General features: G+C 43.2%; 1 protein-coding gene across 1 annotated transcript; it reads left to right on the top strand.

Annotated features, from left to right (window-relative positions):
• Positions 1 to 3,784: 3,784 nt before the first annotated feature.
• Positions 3,785 to 17,122, top strand: kif14 (kinesin family member 14). Its single transcript, XM_029254993.1, has 26 exons — positions 3,785 to 3,880; positions 3,987 to 4,039; positions 4,369 to 4,399; positions 4,533 to 4,640; positions 4,941 to 5,057; positions 5,238 to 5,356; positions 6,101 to 6,273; positions 7,150 to 7,297; positions 7,997 to 8,060; positions 8,171 to 8,355; positions 9,331 to 9,433; positions 9,540 to 9,697; positions 10,034 to 10,181; positions 10,283 to 10,435; positions 10,657 to 10,772; positions 10,977 to 11,081; positions 11,247 to 11,388; positions 11,971 to 12,077; positions 12,548 to 12,645; positions 13,216 to 13,446; positions 14,355 to 14,536; positions 14,816 to 14,968; positions 15,089 to 15,211; positions 15,627 to 15,701; positions 15,943 to 16,081; positions 16,255 to 17,122. Exons 1-26 carry the CDS (start codon positions 3,800 to 3,802, stop codon positions 16,638 to 16,640), a joined length of 3,498 nt encoding a protein of 1,165 aa, XP_029110826.1. The 5' UTR covers positions 3,785 to 3,799; the 3' UTR covers positions 16,641 to 17,122.
• The last annotated feature ends 544 nt before the right edge of the window (positions 17,123 to 17,666 follow it).

Here is a 17,666-nt window from a genome sequence, read left to right as displayed (position 1 = left end):
GAAGGCTGCAGCGGTGAATCACTCAGTAACATGGATGAAAGTTCCATTTGTTTCATTCGGCTCAAAGTGGACCAACACAGATCAACACCAAAAAACATATCTGAAACCCTAGGTTTTTGATGGTTAAAAGCCAATGATTTGCATTTTGGAACTGACCCTTTCCCATGAGTGTGTATATACTGCCTCTGACTGTTACAGATGATAACATAACAGTAATTTTAGAAGATACAAACACACACCATCTGAACCGCTTGTCCCATAGGGGGTCACAGGGAACCAGAGCCAAACCCAGCAACTCAGGGCATAAGGGGACACACCCAGGACGGGACGCCAGTCTGTCGCAAGGCACCCCAAGCGGAACTCAAACCCCAGACCCACCAGAGAGCAGGACCCGGTCCAACCCACTGCACCACCGCACCCCCAGATACAAACACTTTCCAGGTTATTTCTTTGCACTTTATTACTTTTCGTCACCATCCTGCTTTCTCAGCTTTGTCTTGAGTTAAAGCACCCAGACCGGAGTCTACAGGAGCACCGTGATTCAACTCGCTGCCGCGGTGTTTCCAGCGCGCCTCTGGCCTGCAGTGTCTGCGGTCAGCATGATGACGCAATGGAGATGACGTAATGAATGAATGAATACATATACTCACACAAAATAGCCGTATGTGCATACACACAGAAGTAACCCAACATAAACGAGCAGAAAGACAAGTCAGCAAGTGAAATAAGTATGAAATGAATAGGCAAACATTCGAAACAAGGTTTACGGGATGAATCGCTCCAGAGTGACCACTGGAAAGGTGTTTATGGAGACAGTCACATTTGTTTTAAAGTCATTTAAAAGTTGAGTTTTAATCCAGCTGAAAGTGTGTAAAATAAAAGTGTTTTATTTATTACAGCGGTATTCAAAGTTTTCACAGAAACGTAATGGACGTATCATCTTTTTTGAAGATTGTGTCTCGGCGGTAAAGTTGAGGTGCTCCGCAAAGCTCGCAGATGACACGCAGATTATACAGCATTTTAATTCCATTCTCCCTTACATTTGAGCCGAAGCACAAGGAAAATGCTAAATTATTTTATTTCATTAATTCTTTTCAGCATTGCCACTGGCTTCCACGACACAGGACACGACACCACTGACTGAACTTCATTCATTGTGATGTTGCTCTGAAATCTGTTTTGCGTCGTAGCAGCTCTGCTCTTCTGGACAATGACATATCGGAACAAGGAAGAATTCACACTGCCGCGCTCTCTCCGATTTTGGCATAGGCTCCGGACCACCTCGACCCTGCCCTGGACCGGCGGGTAGGCTTATAAATACCGTGTGGAAGGAAAGAAGGAAGGATGGATGGATGATTCCTGTCTGAATTGCTTCGACAATGTCGCCCTCTAGCCGTAGAACAGAGGCGCCATCTAACTACGGCATCTTTGGGTAGGTTCCAGGTGACGTAAGCACGCACAGACAGTCCACCAATCAGAGGAGGCGACGGGACGTTTGAAAATTCAAAGCGCCACAATAACAGAGTGGGACTGGAGAAGCAGCCGGCGGCTTACAGCGCCAAACAAACTGGGAAACACGTGAGTTCGGTAAGACGCGGGCGGAGGGCGACGGCTGTCAGTGTGCGCTGGGCACACGTTTAACAGCTCTACCCGCCTATGGCATAGACACAGCACTGCGTTAATTTTCTCGTCGTGTTTCCACTTCTGCCGTGGAGGTATAATCACGATGTAACTTATTCCAACTTCGTTTGTGCTGAAGAAGAGTTGTGTGTTGTTGATGCTGGAATTGGAAATCTGGACACGACGACGTGCGTCAGTGATAGATAAGAGAAAATGCAACTTTCATCGACCTACAGCCAGCATAAACTTGTAAAGTATGCCTGTTGCGTGGCTCTATCAAATTTAGTCAGTCGTGTCCGAATGTAACTGTGTAGCACGCAAATCTGAATCTCCCGCCGCGGACACACAGTCACACTCAGACAGCCGAAAGTTAAGTACGGAGAGGAGGACAGTTGCGGTGCGAGGCGCCTGGCAGTGGGGGGGGACCCATGATGGACACGATCGCGATGGACACTCGGAGGGGCGACGAGTCGGCGATGATGAGCACAGAGGAGCAGGAGGCGGACAAGACGTCCGTGGGGGTGTCGCCCCGCAGCAGCCAGCCGCGCTGCCCCCGGAGACCCACCCTGCAGAGGAGAAAGACTCCGGCGTGGGACGGGCCCGGGGCCAAGAGGTGCGCTGAGAACGCGGAGAACGGCGTGGGGACGCAGCAGCACGACCACAGGAGACTCACGTTACAGCGCAGGACGAACGCGGGCAGGGTGGAAAAGGGGACAGCCGGCACTGCGACTTCCGTGAACAAAGTCCTTTCGGAGCCAAACTGCGGGAGGAATCACGCCGCAGCCCTCCTGCGCTCGGCCAGTGTCAAAGAGATGGGGTTGGAAAGCGCAGGGAAGGACAGGGCGACTCGGGATAAGACACCAGGAAAAAGTGGCCCCGTCCCGCCTGGGGCCCCGCGGCGGGCTGCTCTCGCTGCGGACGGAAGAGGTGCCACCGGATCCGGCGAGCAGCAGGGAAAGGTGTTTTCGACGCCTACCGGAAAGACGCCGTTCGAGAAGGTGAGCTCAAAGAAGGACATGTTCGAGAGGCTGGCGGGGAGAGCCGTCCCGGCTGGAGCGGCTGCCAGGTGTGCCACCTTGCACGGGAGACCTGGAGCGCTCAAGGCGGAAGGCGGGTCTGCGGCGCCCTCGGATGACGCCAGGGTCTCGGAGGGTCGCCGAACGAGGCCGGAGACCTCTAGCCTGCGGGCATCACAGGTGGAAAGGAGCGCCGCTCCAGGCGGTTTGGATCAGAGTGAGGATGGAAGCTCTGCGGAGCGTCTCGCCGTTGAAGAAATGCGGACTTTGGCTGAGAGCATCTCCAACGGCAGGGCGCTGGAACCGGAGTCCTGCCGGATGGAAAACAGTGCTGTCACGGTGGCTGTGCGAGTGAGGCCGTTCGGTGGCGGGTCAGTACGTTCGGCCCATTTCTGGTCGAGTGCCACTTCGTAACTCTGGTAACTGCAGTCTGACAAACTGTCAAGTCAGGCAAACGAGTAATTGCATTAACGAGAAATTGTCTTTGTCTCTAGTAGGGAGAAGGACAATGCCCGCCAAGTGGTCTTCGTGAATAACCAGGAGACCACTGTGCAGCACCCAGATTCCAAACAGAGCTTCTCCTTCACCTTTGACTTTGCATTCTGCTCCGTCGATAGAGCAAAAGCGAACTTTGCCAGCCAGCGGACCGTGTACGAGAAGCTGGCTCGTCCGCTCCTTGAGAGAGCTTTCGAAGGCTACAACACCTGTCTCTTTGCGTATGGCCAGACTGGCTCCGGAAAGTCATATACGTAAGTTTTTAAAGCTTTTTAGGAGTCCCTGCTCACATAACACCCAGAGTGGGGAAAGTTGTCCTTCATGTGTGTTTTCTGTTGGCTGCAGTCGATATCACTTCTCATGGATTGCTAATAAATAAATGCAGTCACATTAATGTTCTGTAAATGTTGCATCTAATTTCAACTGCTGTAATGCTTTTTCTTTCCTAGGATGATGGGTTTTGGGGAAGAGCCTGGAGTCATACCAAGATTCTGTGAAGAACTTTTCTCCAGAATTGCTGTATCAGCAAATAATAAACAAGTGAGCTTTAGATCAGCTCTGTACATATTTCGTGTGCCATGATACTAAGATGTATAGTTTCACATATCTAACATTTCAAAAAATTCCATGAGAAATGAATTCTGTTCCAGAAAACCTGCCATCTGGAGATGAGCTACTTTGAGGTTTATAATGAGAAAATCCATGACTTGCTTGTGGTGACAGATGAACAAAACCAAAAGAAGCTACCAGTGAGTTCTCACAAATGGTTTGGTTAGTTTTGTCTGCATTTGTAATATATGTCTTTTTTAATCTATCAATCTGTGGTCATTAACCGATTTATTCTCTTTTCTTAAGCTAAGAGTCAGAGAACATCCAGTATTTGGACCCTATGTGGCTGATCTCTCAACGTAAGTTTTTGACACTTCTGCTTTTAAAATGGATAAAAACTTCACGTTTACTCATTTAGCATATGCTTTTCTTCAAAGCACAGTGCAGTTTGGGTGAAACAAAAGCGCATTGCACAACCGGTAGAGCGCTTTCAATGCATCCCAGTTTCTGATTCCACCATTACTTGGGTAGCAACCAGCAGAACTGATATTTAACTACACTATAAAGCGAACAGAAAGATGAATTTGCATAACTATTTTTACTTGATAAACATTTTCTATTGATTAATAACCAGGATTAGATGTTCATTGTCAATACATATGGGTGTTTTTAATCTCTTCTCTGGCAGGAATGTGGTCAGCTCCTATACTGATATCCTGGTGAGTCACCATGTTCCTTAAATGAATTTAGACATTTCTTTGGACTTCATTATATCCATATCCAAGTGAATGCAAATGATTAAGTACACAATCCAGAATATACCTAATTTCTTACCCTGGTTCTTCACACCAGGGCTGGCTTGAGCTTGGAAATAAGCAGCGTGCCACTGCGGCCACAGGCATGAATGACAAAAGCTCCAGATCTCACTCAGTCTTCACCCTTGTCCTCACTCAGACCAAGGTGACTATTTTCACAGAGAAATCAATCAGTGCATTCAGAGAATATATAGTGAAAGGCAACAAAATAATGCTCTCTCTTTAATAAACATATCAGTTAAAGTAACTGTGTTGAAAGTACCTTTGAGTGTAAAAGTCACATGAGCAGATTCCTCATTTCTGTGAGGGAGGGTCTCATCTATAATGGGGAGGTCTTGTGGTTGATGGGCACTGTAGCCACACCATGCCTTTTTTTAAAATAAAAGCGGCACATCTTCAGAGTGAAGCATGGAGTGGAGTTTGCTGATGTCTCTTGTCCATGCAGACAGAGTTTGTGGAGGAGGAAGAGCATGACCACAGGACCATCAGTAGGATCAACCTGGTAGACCTAGCAGGCAGCGAGCGCTGTGGCATAACCCAGACTTGTGGGGACAGACTGAGGGTAAACTGCTTCTTGCTCTATCTTCATTTTATATAAAGCTGTTTTCAGTCTGTTTTAGTATTTTCCTAAATGATTGGTACAGGCAGTATTTTTGCTGATAAATGCTTTAGGATTTTTTTTTTTTTTTCCCCACTATTCACTTGCTAAAGGAAGGGCTTAAATGTGTGTTTTCTCATGCAGGAAGGTGCAAGTATCAACAAGTCCTTGCTAACACTGGGGAAGGTCATCTCTGCTCTCTCTGAACAGTCCCAAGCCAAGAAGAAGGTCTTCATCCCCTACAGAGAGTCTGTGCTCACTTGGTACGGGGGGAAAAATGGGAAAAAATCACTCATTTCTGTTTTGAGGAGGAGGGGATGGGATTCAAAGGGATGTAGCCAGGGAAAATATGGCAAGTCTGCGACTTACGGTGGGGATTTGTTCTGCCGATCCTGTCATAAGTGGACTTTGGGCTAAGTTTAAAGTCCCTTTACATAAACCATACAGATATGTAAACAGTTAATATGCATGAATTCCACATTATATAAGAGGGTTTTGTTATTTTTCCACTAATTTGATGGTTTTTTTTTTTTTTTTTTTTTTGTTAGAACACTAATAGAGAATCATTTGAATACAGTGCAGGATTATAGTTATTTTAATTTGTAGTTTTTCCCCATTTTTAATCAGTTTTTGCTTTTCTTTAGCACCACCAGCAATGTTTTTTGCTTGCTAGTCATTTTAACTGAAGTAACTTGAAGACGGTCACAAATTACTTTTGCTTTTTGTTTATTAAAAAAAAAAAAAAAAAAAAAAAAAACTCTGCTTGATACCCAAACACTGACAGAGACCCGGTCAATGACAAATACTTCTGCCAATGAATCGTACAGCACATGTCATCAGATGTAACATGCAAACATAAAGTGGACGTGTTGTAAATGGCGGATTACTTGTAGTTAATGGCAATAAACTGGCCATCTGTACAGTTCTATTCATATCCAAACCAGGAGGTGTTCTGCAAAAATCACATTGGTTATAAAGGAGCAAAACTAACAGTGCTGTGACTGCAGGTTGCTCAAGGAGAGTTTGGGTGGAAATTCAAAGACTGCCATGGTTGCCACAGTGAGTCCTGCTGCCTGCAATGTCGAGGAAACCCTGAGCACCTTGCGCTATGCTAAACAGGCTCGTATGATTATTAATGTGGCCAAGGTCAATGAGGACAACAATGCCAAACTGATCAGGGGTATGTATGTTTTCTCTTTGAATCTATTTGTTTATCGGTTTTGCCCTCAGTTACATAATTACCCTCATTATGGAATAGTCATATTGAATGATTTGTAAATCTGATTCAAAGAATGTGGAATCAAAGTAAAATGTACAGGTTATAAATAACTGTAGCGGTAATGAGAATGGCGGTAGGTTTTATTGTAGTTAAGGCTTTTCCTTGTAAACTCCCCCAAGATCTCTCCAGCTCATGTACGGTGTAAATGTTCACGCACCGTAAATTCATGAGCATCACCAGACAAAGCCTTTATTCAGCCACTACTCTGGCATTGTATTTGCTTGCTTGTGTGTCTTAATGGTATTAAAAAAAAAAAAAAAAAAAACGAAAAGGTTGGAGGGTATCAGGATTTGTCTATCCTGTGTTTCATGCACCTACTTCAACGATGAACCTTGGTGCGTCAAGTGGAAGGTAACAAACTAGGTTTGCTCGAGTCACACTTCTGCAGCTATGTCTCCTTCTCTTAATGTAATGCATGAATTGTACTTTTGCTGAGATGTATGTTGCTTTGAACAAAAGCATCTGCTAAATGAATAAATGTAAATGTAAACTGAAGGTTCCTGGTTTGGGTTGTATCCCTGCTGTAGAACCCTTGAGGTACAAGGTACTAACTCGCAACTCTTAATGTTAAGAAGACTCAAATAATAATGCTATATAAATGGATTAATAACTGTTATTTAACAGTGTAAATCTCTTGACAAAGGTGTCAGTTTTCTACAGGGTGAGTTATAGCTGAAGGATTGCTTACCCATATTCTACAATCACTACAGAACTGTGTAAAGTATAATTATTGGCTGAGACACATGTTGGAATTAAAAATTGTCTGTGTATTAACAGAACTAAAAGCTGAAGTTGAAAAGCTGAGAGCAGCTCAAATGAGCTCCCAAGGCATTGAGCCAGAGAAAATGAGACTCTTTCAGCAGGAAATTGCTGCCCTCAAGATGCAGCTAACACAACAGCAGAAGGACATGGCTGAGGCTCATCGGTAAACACCAGTGTGCATTTTGTCAGCACTTTCCTCATACTTTTTGTACTTGAAAGGGTACAGCAGCTCCTCTTGTTATATACATGACTCTCAGGTTTTTCGAGATGAATTTTGGGCACCAATCGGTTGTAAAATTTCTGCATGTTGCAAGGTGGGCCCAGCATGTATTTATTCTGATAGGTAGCAGTGAAATGCACCCACATGGAATAGGGGGGCTGAGATTGCTTTAATTCAAGTCACTTCCACAGTGTGGACGCGCACACACACACACACACACACGCCATCGGAAACCGCTTGTCCCATGTGGGCTCGTGGAGAGCCGGAGCCTAACCTGGCAGCACCAGGCAAAAAGCTGGAGGGGGAGGGGGGACACCCAGGACGGGACGCCAGTCCGTCGCAAGGCACCCCAAACAGGACTCGAACCCTAGCCCCATCAGAGAGCAGGACCCGGGCAAACCTCCTGCACCACCATGCCCCCCTCCACAGTGTGGCATGTACTCTATTACTGGTTGTGACTCAGTGGTAAAAGTCAGTTTGAAGATACAAAAGAAATTGAGTTGTGAGCAGACTTCCGATCCCATCCGTTAAGCTAGGTGAATTGATGTAATCTTGGGGGATTATTAACCTAACTTCAGTAACCATATCTTGTGACTTACTCCTTCCCATGTCTTTATACTTTTGTAATATTTTCTTTTCTAGGACATGGAAGGAGAAGCTGGAACAAGCTGAGAAGCGAAAGTGTGAAGAAACCAAGGAGTTGCAGGTTTCTACTTCGTTGTACATTCTTTCTACTTCTCATAAATTCTCAACTTCTAGCGATTCTTTGATTGGCTGGATCCGTAAACTGCTCGCCACCCTTTGTGCTTCCAACAGAAAGCTGGGATCACGTTTAAGGTGGATAATAGGCTTCCAAACCTTGTCAACCTGAACGAGGATCCTCAGCTGTCGGAAATGCTGCTCTACATGATAAAGGAAGGCCAGACCAGGGTGGGGAAGCACAAGTCTGACTTTGCTCATGACATCCAATTGTCTGGTGCCCTCATTGCTGATGAACATTGGTAAGTTTTTTTTTTTTTTTTTTTTTTTTTTTTTTTTTTTTCTCCCTCCCCCCTCCTAGTGCGTGTGACAAGTCTTAACATTTTATGTATTTTGTCAATGAAACAATTAGTGTTTCCTATAAAACCTGCTGGAGTATGATTCTGCTGGTTCAGTTCACATTTCAATTTATTTTTATAGAGCACTTCTCATGTAGTGACACAGAGCACTTGAACACAGGTGTAAGGCAAAGGAACGAATACATGAGAACAAGGACGGTTTACTAAAGACTAGCGTAATACAAATGTTTTTATAAAGCTACAAGTATGCCTACTGGCCAGGGAAGAAAAGGAGCCAAAACTCCCAACTGAAAGTTGAAAGAGAAAAAAATAGTAGCTGCCCACCCCTCCTGGGCATTCTATATTAAATAAGAATTATAAGACAGTTTACAGGTAATAATAGCATTGTTGCTGTATGGTAGCTTGATGAACACAGTTCAGAAAGGTACGTCTCCACCATCATGGTGGTTGCTCATCTCCAGTCAGCCTGGGGTGGATCACACATTTGCTCTAAAGCAGTGATTCTTAGCCTTTTCTAAGTCCATTACGTGCTTTAAGAATTTGAAACACCCCATTGTAGAAATGTCACAATTGTCACAAATCTTGAGAAAATATTGCGCACTCTTGCACTCAAACTTGGTTACCTAAATTATATCATAGATGGCAATACCATAAGAGTATTTTTAACTTCCTTTTAGAAAGCATTATTTTGAAAGCAAGCTTATACTTCAGAACCACCAAGTGGTACATAGACCAGAGATTAAAGACCTCTCATCTTGACTAACACTGGCCATGATTTATTTGACTTGAATTTTAATTCAACTGTTTCATTTTGGTATTTCTTGATCAGCAAGAAAAGAATGGTCTGCATAACTGGGCAACTTGTGATTTTACAGTATATGCTATATATGGCATTTTTTTTCCCCCTCCCTTTTCCAGTGTGATTTCCAATGTGAACAGTACAGTTAGTATCACTCCCATCAAGGAGGCAAAGACCTTTGTGAATGGAAACCTTATCTCCAAATCCACTGTCCTGCACCATGTAAGTCTTTATATTTATTAAAAAAAAAAAAAAAAAAAAAGGCAAACATTGGGGTCCCATATGATGAGTTGATGCATGTTTGCTATTTTTCCTCTGCTGGTTGCAGGGTGACCGTGTAATCCTCGGGGGTGACCACTACTTTAGGTTTAACCACCCAGTGGAAGTGCACAATGGGAAGAGAGTTTCTTGCTGGTCTGGTGCTGCGGATGGACAGAAGGATTTTGAATTTGCCAAAAATGAGCTGCTGGCATCACAAAGGGCCCAGTAGGTTTTTTTTTTTTTTTTAATAGAAAATTCAGCAAGAAAAAAATTAAACACTAAAACAGATTAAAATTGACTCCAGTTTTTCAAACTATGAACATATGTATCCGATGGTGACACGATTGATTTGAATTGTGTTGAACAGGCTATACCTCAATGCATTTGGTAGATTGCCACCCCTCAGCGAATTACAGAATTTATGAATTTCTCTGTTATATAGAAAAGGAAAAATCTAAATATGCACAGGGTTAATACTCAGAAATACATGATGTTCATTTAAAGTGTTTGTTTTGAAATTAGATGATGTGAAGTGTGCTACAACTTAATGTTTGTTTTCAGGCTGGAGGCAGAGATTGAGGCAGCCCACCTCAAAGCCAAAGAGGAGATGATTCAGGGGATACAAGTGGCCAAAGAAATGGCTCAGAAAGAGCTATCTGATCAGAAGACCATGTATGAAAACAAGATCAGAGCCCTGGAACAAGAGCTGGTGCTGTATATTGAGAAATCTCTACTTTTTGGTACCTTTCTGTTACAGCTGATTGTATGGCTCACTGGCCCTTGTCTCATGTTGCCTCTGCTCCTCAATAGGAGGAGGAGAACCAGAAGAAGAAGTGCCAGGAGCTCAACAATCAGAGGGTGGTCAGCCAGATGGAAGAGCTTCAGAGCGCCAAGATTCAGCTTGAGCAGGAGCTGCACGTGAATAAGAAACGCCTTCTTATGGAAGCCCAAGCCACCAAACAGGTGCTGAGATCGTGTGAAATTCAACTGGTATCCTATGCTGAAGCTTAAGTATTTTTCTGTAATGTTATTGGTGACACAGTTTTGGAAAAGGGGGGGGGGGGAACTTGGACATTATATTATGAAAAAGACTACGGTGCTGTGGAGAAATGCATGTTGATGGAATCCGTTGCCAATTAAATTTTAACTTGGCATTTGATGATTTGTATCTGAATGCCACACAGGCAATGGCTGACCATGACATCCGACATGCCAAGATCATTGAGGCACTGGAAGCAGAAAAAAGGAAGATTGCTGAAGATCTTGAGAAAATGCAGAGAAAGCGAGGGCAAAAGGAAAATCATCCTCCAAAACACTGTATGGTCGTCATTGCACAGCAATAAATAGTTGAAAAATAGTAATGCAGGCTTTAGATTTGACTGACCAGGATCAAGAATCCAAATCAGCTCTTAGTGATCTACATGTTTTTTGACAACTAATACATAATTTTTCTGAAATGCCCTTACAGTCATGACAAAATTGACATTTTACATGATTCTCTATGGTCCATTTTAGCTCAACCACAGTGGGATGCCATGAAGTTGTCTGTGATGATCGAGGAGGCAAACGCAATCAGTAAGAAGCTCAAGAAGAGCACTGTATTCAGCAGGTGTGTTTAAGATGTGAATGAATGATAGCTTTGAGGTTAATATTGTTTCTGTGCTAATCTGTTGAAGATAAAACCCCGAGAGGCAGATGCTGAGGCCTACCGCTGCTGTTAAGTGTGAGGACTGTAATGGTCCTCTTTCTTGTATGTGTGTGTATTGTATGTCAGGCATGAGAACTCTGACAAAGAGAGCACAGGTCGGGGAAATGAGCTGCAGATTCAAGTGCAGAATACCCGGCTGGGCATCTCAACCTTTTGGAGTCTGGAGAAGTTCCAGAATAACCTGGCAGTCATGAGGGAACTTGAGCAGGTAGCCTTTACTACAGCATAATATTGCAGAGATGAGTGGTTGAACCATCTTAATTCTGAGTTCTAACTGGTCCTGATGTATGACTGCACATAAAGTGCATAAATGGGATACGTTCCTTGTTAAAGTGATGGTCGCTATATGGGTAATTGTGTAATTTTAATGGCTTTGAACTGGGGCATTTTGGGATAGATATTAGTCCAGATAGCTGGTAGCACTGTGGCTTGAGCTGCTGCCTTTTGACCCAGAGTTTGCGGCTTCAAATCCCACCTCCAGCTTTAGTACCCTTGAGCAAGGTACATCCTAAGTTGCTCTAGTAAAATTACCCAGCTCTGTAAATGGATAAATAACTGTAGGTAGCGTAACACTGATGCTTTTCTCCAAATCAGCATACAGATAAATGAATAAATGTAAACGTAGCAAGATGTCTGATCTTCAGTTGATGAGATTTTGAACCTGTGATGCTGCACAATGAATGTGAGCAACTTAATACATCATGAATGTACAGTTATGTAAAGGGTACCTGTGTACTGTTACTTCAAGACCCTTTTCATTGTTTGAACAATTATGATTTATTTTTCTCAGGGTGACTCGTCTACCAAAAATGAAGATGATGTCTTTTACGACCCAAACGATGAATGGGAACAGGACATATCTCGTCCTTTGTCTACTTCTCCGTTTTCACGTAGAAGGTAGAAGAGCACTTGTCGGTGTCCCCCCCCCCCCGCCCCGCCCAATGCCCAGTTTTAGAACACTGCTTTGTTCTTCCATGTCTAACTGCTAGAGTAAGCAGCTTATTTTCTTTTTAGCCAGAATATTGTCTTGCCTTTTGGAACTTTTAGTCGGTTTTATGCTGGATGGAACGGCTGTCTTTTTTAGAAGTTCTCTGCTCAATTGCTACCTGCAATCTTCCGCTTTTTGCATGGTGCCACCCTGACACCCTCTGGCCTTCAGCAACATATTCAACATCCTTGTGAGCAGAACAGGTCTTCGGCTTGCCTGGCCGCACCAGCTCTCTCTGTTGCAGGACGCCTCCTCTTTTGACTGCTTTCGGGCGTCGTCTCACAACTTGAAGTATGCAAGCTGCGCTGTTAACTCTAACATAAGGTCACAGATCGGACAGCGTGTATTAACTTTAAACTCTGGTTTTTCTTCTCTCTAGGAGCAGGAGTCTGTTGAAAAGCAGAAGGATCTCAGGGCGCCTCTATGAGATACGAGTACACCCTATTCAGTCTCTGCACAACTCCTCACAACATGCCGGTAATGTTCCGAGTCGGTCCGAGGCACAACCCTATGTCCATCCCACCACTGTGTCTCATCACCAGACATGTTGGTTATTCTGTCATAATTTGTAAATAAAGGCCAAAGAAGAGGCTTACTTGTAGCGTTAAAAAGTGACCAATGACTTTTCCCATTGTAGACAATTTAACGGTATTTTGATAACACATTAAGTTAAATGTATCTGTTCCGTTGGCAAGAGGGCCTCAAAGTTTCAAGTTTTGATGACCCAGAAAGGCTTGTATTTAAGATAATTATGAATAACATTAGAGGATGCAAGTTGGTCACGGTGTAGCGGGCTTGGGGTTTGAGTCCTGCTTGGGGTGTCTTGCGATGGACTGGTGTCCCATCCTGGGTGTTTCCCCTCCCCCTCTCGCCTTGCGCCCTGTGTTACCGGGTTAGGCTCCAGTTCAGAGACCCTGCTTGGGACAAGTGGTTCCAGACGTGTGTGTGAAAGGATGCAGTTATGTGTATCTACTGTAAATTGTGTAATGGGTATGTCTGGCAAGGTTCTTTTCCCTCCCATCTCATCTTCCTTTGTCCATTGTGTAGGCCTGATGGGTGTCAACAAGCTACCCTCAGTGCAGCCCAGCACACCTGCCTGTGCTCTGCCTGGCATCTGTAAAGAACTGATTGGCTCTGCGGTGGCCCAGCTGCAGGAATGTCATGGAGCAGAGGAGCACTTGGCTGATAAGCTGACTAATAACCTCCTCCTTGTCCACAAAGCAGCCAGGTCTATCTGCGGCATGTACAAAAGCATGGATGACGACAGCCAGGAGGACTGTGAGTCACATCACTGTTTACAGAATGTCTTTAAACAAAATGAATGTTGCACTTAATCATTCAGAAAATTTAAAAATTACCTTTGCCAAGGTCTGTGTTGTTGACTTTCCAAAAAAGACTGAAACCTTTGTTTTGGGTATAAGTGGTGTTAGTGTGGGATAGTTTTATGCTCTGATCTTGGTTCAAGGGAGGCTTTTTTTGCTCCAGATTTGCTCTGCTCATTGAGGTTTTTATAAAATTCTTGTTTTCTTGGGAATGTCTCTTCAGAAAAAATTAAGAGCTTTACTATAGTCCCAGGACTTTCTAGTTTTTGACTCGCATTCCCACACTTACATGTCATGCATGACTAAATTTGAGAAGCAGATCTCTTTTTGGAAATAAAATATGCAGCAAGCAGCTTTTTAGTACCTGTGGTCCAGTTTATATTCTGTACTTTAAAGTTTCTGCTGCTTCCAGGGTGTGCTACAGCATCGGGAAAATACATTAGTGTTTAAAATTACAAACAGCTGGAATCATAAGTATGATCTTGGAAGTATTAGTTTACTCATGAGCGGATGTTGAAAAGGTCAACTATTTGCATAATCACAATGAAATAAGTTCAGTCAAGGTTATGAAGGTCAAAGCTAAGTTTCAGCAGTGCCAAGCCTTTATTTGAACTGGTGGGTCTTTAAAAGAGCCCCGAAAGTCAGGAACTCGGGAACAGTTTTAATGTGAAGGGGATTGACAATTTTGAACAGGAGCCTGAACAAAGCGTTCTCGGGCACAGTAGGGAGGAACAGATCTTGTGGATGCTGAGGAGCAAATGAGAGTATGCTGTATCTGTGAAGAGCTGAGATGAATGTAGTTGAGTAATCTACGGTCATACTAAGTCTTGATGGTAAATGAACGTCAGAGTGTTTGTCTCTCAGTGTTCTCCTGCAGTGTGGAGGCTCAGAGCCAGCTAGTGAAGGCTACATCAGCTATGCAGAGGGCTGTACTTGACACGGCATTATGGGTGTCTAACATGAACTCCAACAGCGCCACACAGACTGCTGATAAACTTAAGGTGGAAGTCAAGAAAATGGGTGGATATTTCCAGCTTCTTATTCAGGTATGTCGAGCACTCAGTATTTATGTAAATACTGTTTCCCCCGAGTGGACTGCTGTACATTAGTATTGAGGATTGTATGCTGTAGGTAATGCTATGATTTACATGGCACATATAAAATCAGCTTTTTAATCTTTAAATGCACTATGATTTGAGATTTTTATTGCACTTTTCCCAGAATAATTGCACAATTCATCTATCTTTTAGCACAATTTCTAGTGACGATTAAGTAAAAGCAGTTTGACTTTTCTCTCTTCCTCCTCCCTTCCTGCCTGCCTTCAGGGCTGTGATTCAGACATTTCCTCTATGGTAACAGAGGCTCAAAGCAAAATCAGCCAGTGCCTGAATGCAGCTATGACACTCATCAGTCACCTTTCAGTTGTGAGTGAAACACATCTCCCTGCCTTAGAAACAGGGCTGGAGGTCACCAGCAAGGTGAAATTTCTCATCCCCCTTTCCTTCTCATATCTTTCGGGCCAAGGAGTTTTCCTTGATGCATGTTCTGTGTGGGCTGTCCTTTGTGTTAAAATACTGATCTTGGGCTTGTCTTTTCAGAGCTCTCTAGCAGCTCTTCTCCATGAGGGAGCCTGCAAAGGTGTAGAGACACTACTCAACGAGGGCATCAGTGAAGCCCAGGAAATGCAGAGAGAGGCTCAGCAGGTGTTCCCTGATGCTCAGGTGCTCTAATGATGGTTTAACACATCCTGTGCATATCTCTATGAGGAACCAGATTATTATTTTTACATGTATACCTTAACTGTATTTGGTGCACTGTTTAGCACATATATAAAGTGTTCTTGTTTCTTTAGGATCTAAATATTTTTTTGTGCCTGGAAGGGATGACACACAGCAATTTATCAAACACCTGACCTGATAGAAAATGGATATTGAGGTCCAAAATATTTTACTGTTATGAGTGAATGCATTGCATTGTGTTGTATTGTGTTGTATTTTGCCATTTGTAATTACATGTGGTGACAGCCAACAGGGTCCAGTCCTTGAGTGTTGTATGTGACCCCATATTGTATCTGTCTGTATTAATTATCTCAATCTTGTTCAGTGTAACCATGGGCAGTTTTCTTTCTAATTTCAGGTTTTACAGAATATGAAGAAAATAACGTTGGAATTAGCTTCTTCCCTTCAACAATATATGTCTTGCAGTACAGTGGTAAGCGTAACAGATTACTCATCTGGTGAGAGAATCAAGTGTGACCTTTGCTATGCATGAATGAGTCTTACACAGTTATTGCCCCCCCCCTTTTCTTTTGGCTGGGAAATTAGTAGATCCCTATTTTGTATTGTAATAGCAATGTCACCAGAACTTAACAGGGGTATATCTTACTATGAGGAGCCATTTTTGATTTGGTTGTATTTTTGGTTCTTGAACTCCCCCCCCCTTCTTTTGCCAGCAGAATGAAAGGACTTTAGATGATGGTGGCCCTGATGATCAGTCCAGACTCTTATCAGTGAGAAATAAAGGGCTTCATTTGTTTAATCTCAACCTTGGAGTCAAGCAGCTTCACACAAGTATCATACAGACCCTGAAAGGTATTGAAAATCCTGCAAAATCAAAGTAAAGGTTGTAGGGGTTTTACAGTTCACTATAAATTTAACAATGGATTTGGTGGTCAGTGCTGATTATCACTTGTCACTTAAAACTCCTTGACTGAATTCAGTTGGCACTATGAATACATTTAAATAGTAAATTGCTGTTATTGCAGGAGAAAATGGCACCATCTCCAGTGCTGAAAGAACCCTGGTTTATTCTTCATCCAAAACCATTGAAGATGCCATCGGTGGATACCAAATGGAGATGGGATCCATACCTGCTTCTGGGTCCCAGATTCCATCTGTGAGAAGTCTTGCAGTAACTAGGGATGGTGTGCGCTCTGCACTGCAGTCTCTGTCAGCTGTGTTTGACCAGCTGAGTGTAAAGAGATCGCCATCAGCCACAGGGTGCAGTAGTTTGAAGGCAGGTGATGGAAAGAAAGGTAGAGAAGAAATCTCTCCACCCAGCAACACCAGGAGAAACAGAACTGTTCGCAAAATCGTGTACGCTCTTTCCACAGAGGTTGCCTCTTCTCCCAGTGATGTACGGTGGGTGTAGCCCTCATTCTTCCACAAAATCCAGCAAACATGTCAAGTGGATGGATGTTTGGAAACGGTGACGGTATGACACCTGGAATTCTCAGCATTTCTGAGACGCATGACTCGAATGGTTAATCTAACACTAGTCTTTCAAATCAGCTGTGTAGTAGTTGCCAATTTGCACTATTTCAAGTTTACCACAGCTCTCTTCTCTAATATATAAAGGCTTTACATTTTTTTGATAGATTTGCAGCAGTGGGGCTAAAATTAAGCAGGGCATTTTTATTGGTAGTCAAAATGGTAACGGCCTAATTTTTCTTTTTCTTTTTTTTTTTTTTTTTTTGCCTACTACTTTTTGATCCAGTGAACTGGACCTTCTTGGGTTTAGTTTATATGTTGGCAGGAAAAAGCTGTATTTCAAAGGTGCTGTAGAATTTAAACCTAAAAACTTGAGCACTGAATACATATATGTATATTCAAAGTTATTTGGAATAAAATACATTGTAGGGCATTTAGATTTGTTTAGTATTCTTGATTTTATAACTTTGCTTCCTTGGAACCTATGAATGTATTCTTTACATGTGTATTATGGCACTTACCTTTTGCACAGCTATTAGTTTCTCAATGCAGGAACAGTTATAAGGATGTACTTTATTATAACTTAATTTTTGGAAAATCTGGACAAAATAAATGGGTGAAACCTGGGTTTGTGTTTATTTCTTAAACACAAGTAAGGCTTTACTAATGTCACTCAGCTGTAGCGCACACAATTTGTTCTTAGATTTGAATGCATAAATCTTTAAGTTGATGCTGTTGATCAACCTTGTCAAAGATTCTACCCATTTCCGCCCAAGAACATTCTTAATGCTTCACTTCAGGGTCCGCGCCTTAATCAAGGTTGCCGCAGCGAGAGTGGGATTTGAACCCAGGTAGTTCAGGTTGTAAAACAACTTTTGAACAATACCGCTGTCTGCTGGCTCTCATGCAGTGGGATTTGAACCAGTAACCCGGTGCCCTAACCGCTGGGCCACTTGCTGTGCTGTTA

This window comes from Scleropages formosus, chromosome 9 (assembly GCF_900964775.1).
Source record: "Scleropages formosus chromosome 9, fSclFor1.1, whole genome shotgun sequence".
Taxonomy (NCBI): domain Eukaryota; kingdom Metazoa; phylum Chordata; class Actinopteri; order Osteoglossiformes; family Osteoglossidae; genus Scleropages; species Scleropages formosus.
Note: the sequence above shows the minus strand (reverse complement) of the source record. Positions and strands in the feature narration are given on the sequence as shown.

Coding starts and splice junctions, on each gene's coding strand:
- kif14 (XM_029254993.1), top strand. CDS start 3,800: ATGAGCTACTTTGAGGTTTATAATGAGAAAATCCATGACTTGCTTGTG. Junction 6,274..7,149: donor CAATGCCAAACTGATCAGGG/GTATGTATGTTT, acceptor GTGTATTAACAG/AACTAAAAGCTGAAGTTGAA. Junction 10,773..10,976: donor AAGCGAGGGCAAAAGGAAAA/TCATCCTCCAAA, acceptor TGATTCTCTATG/GTCCATTTTAGCTCAACCAC.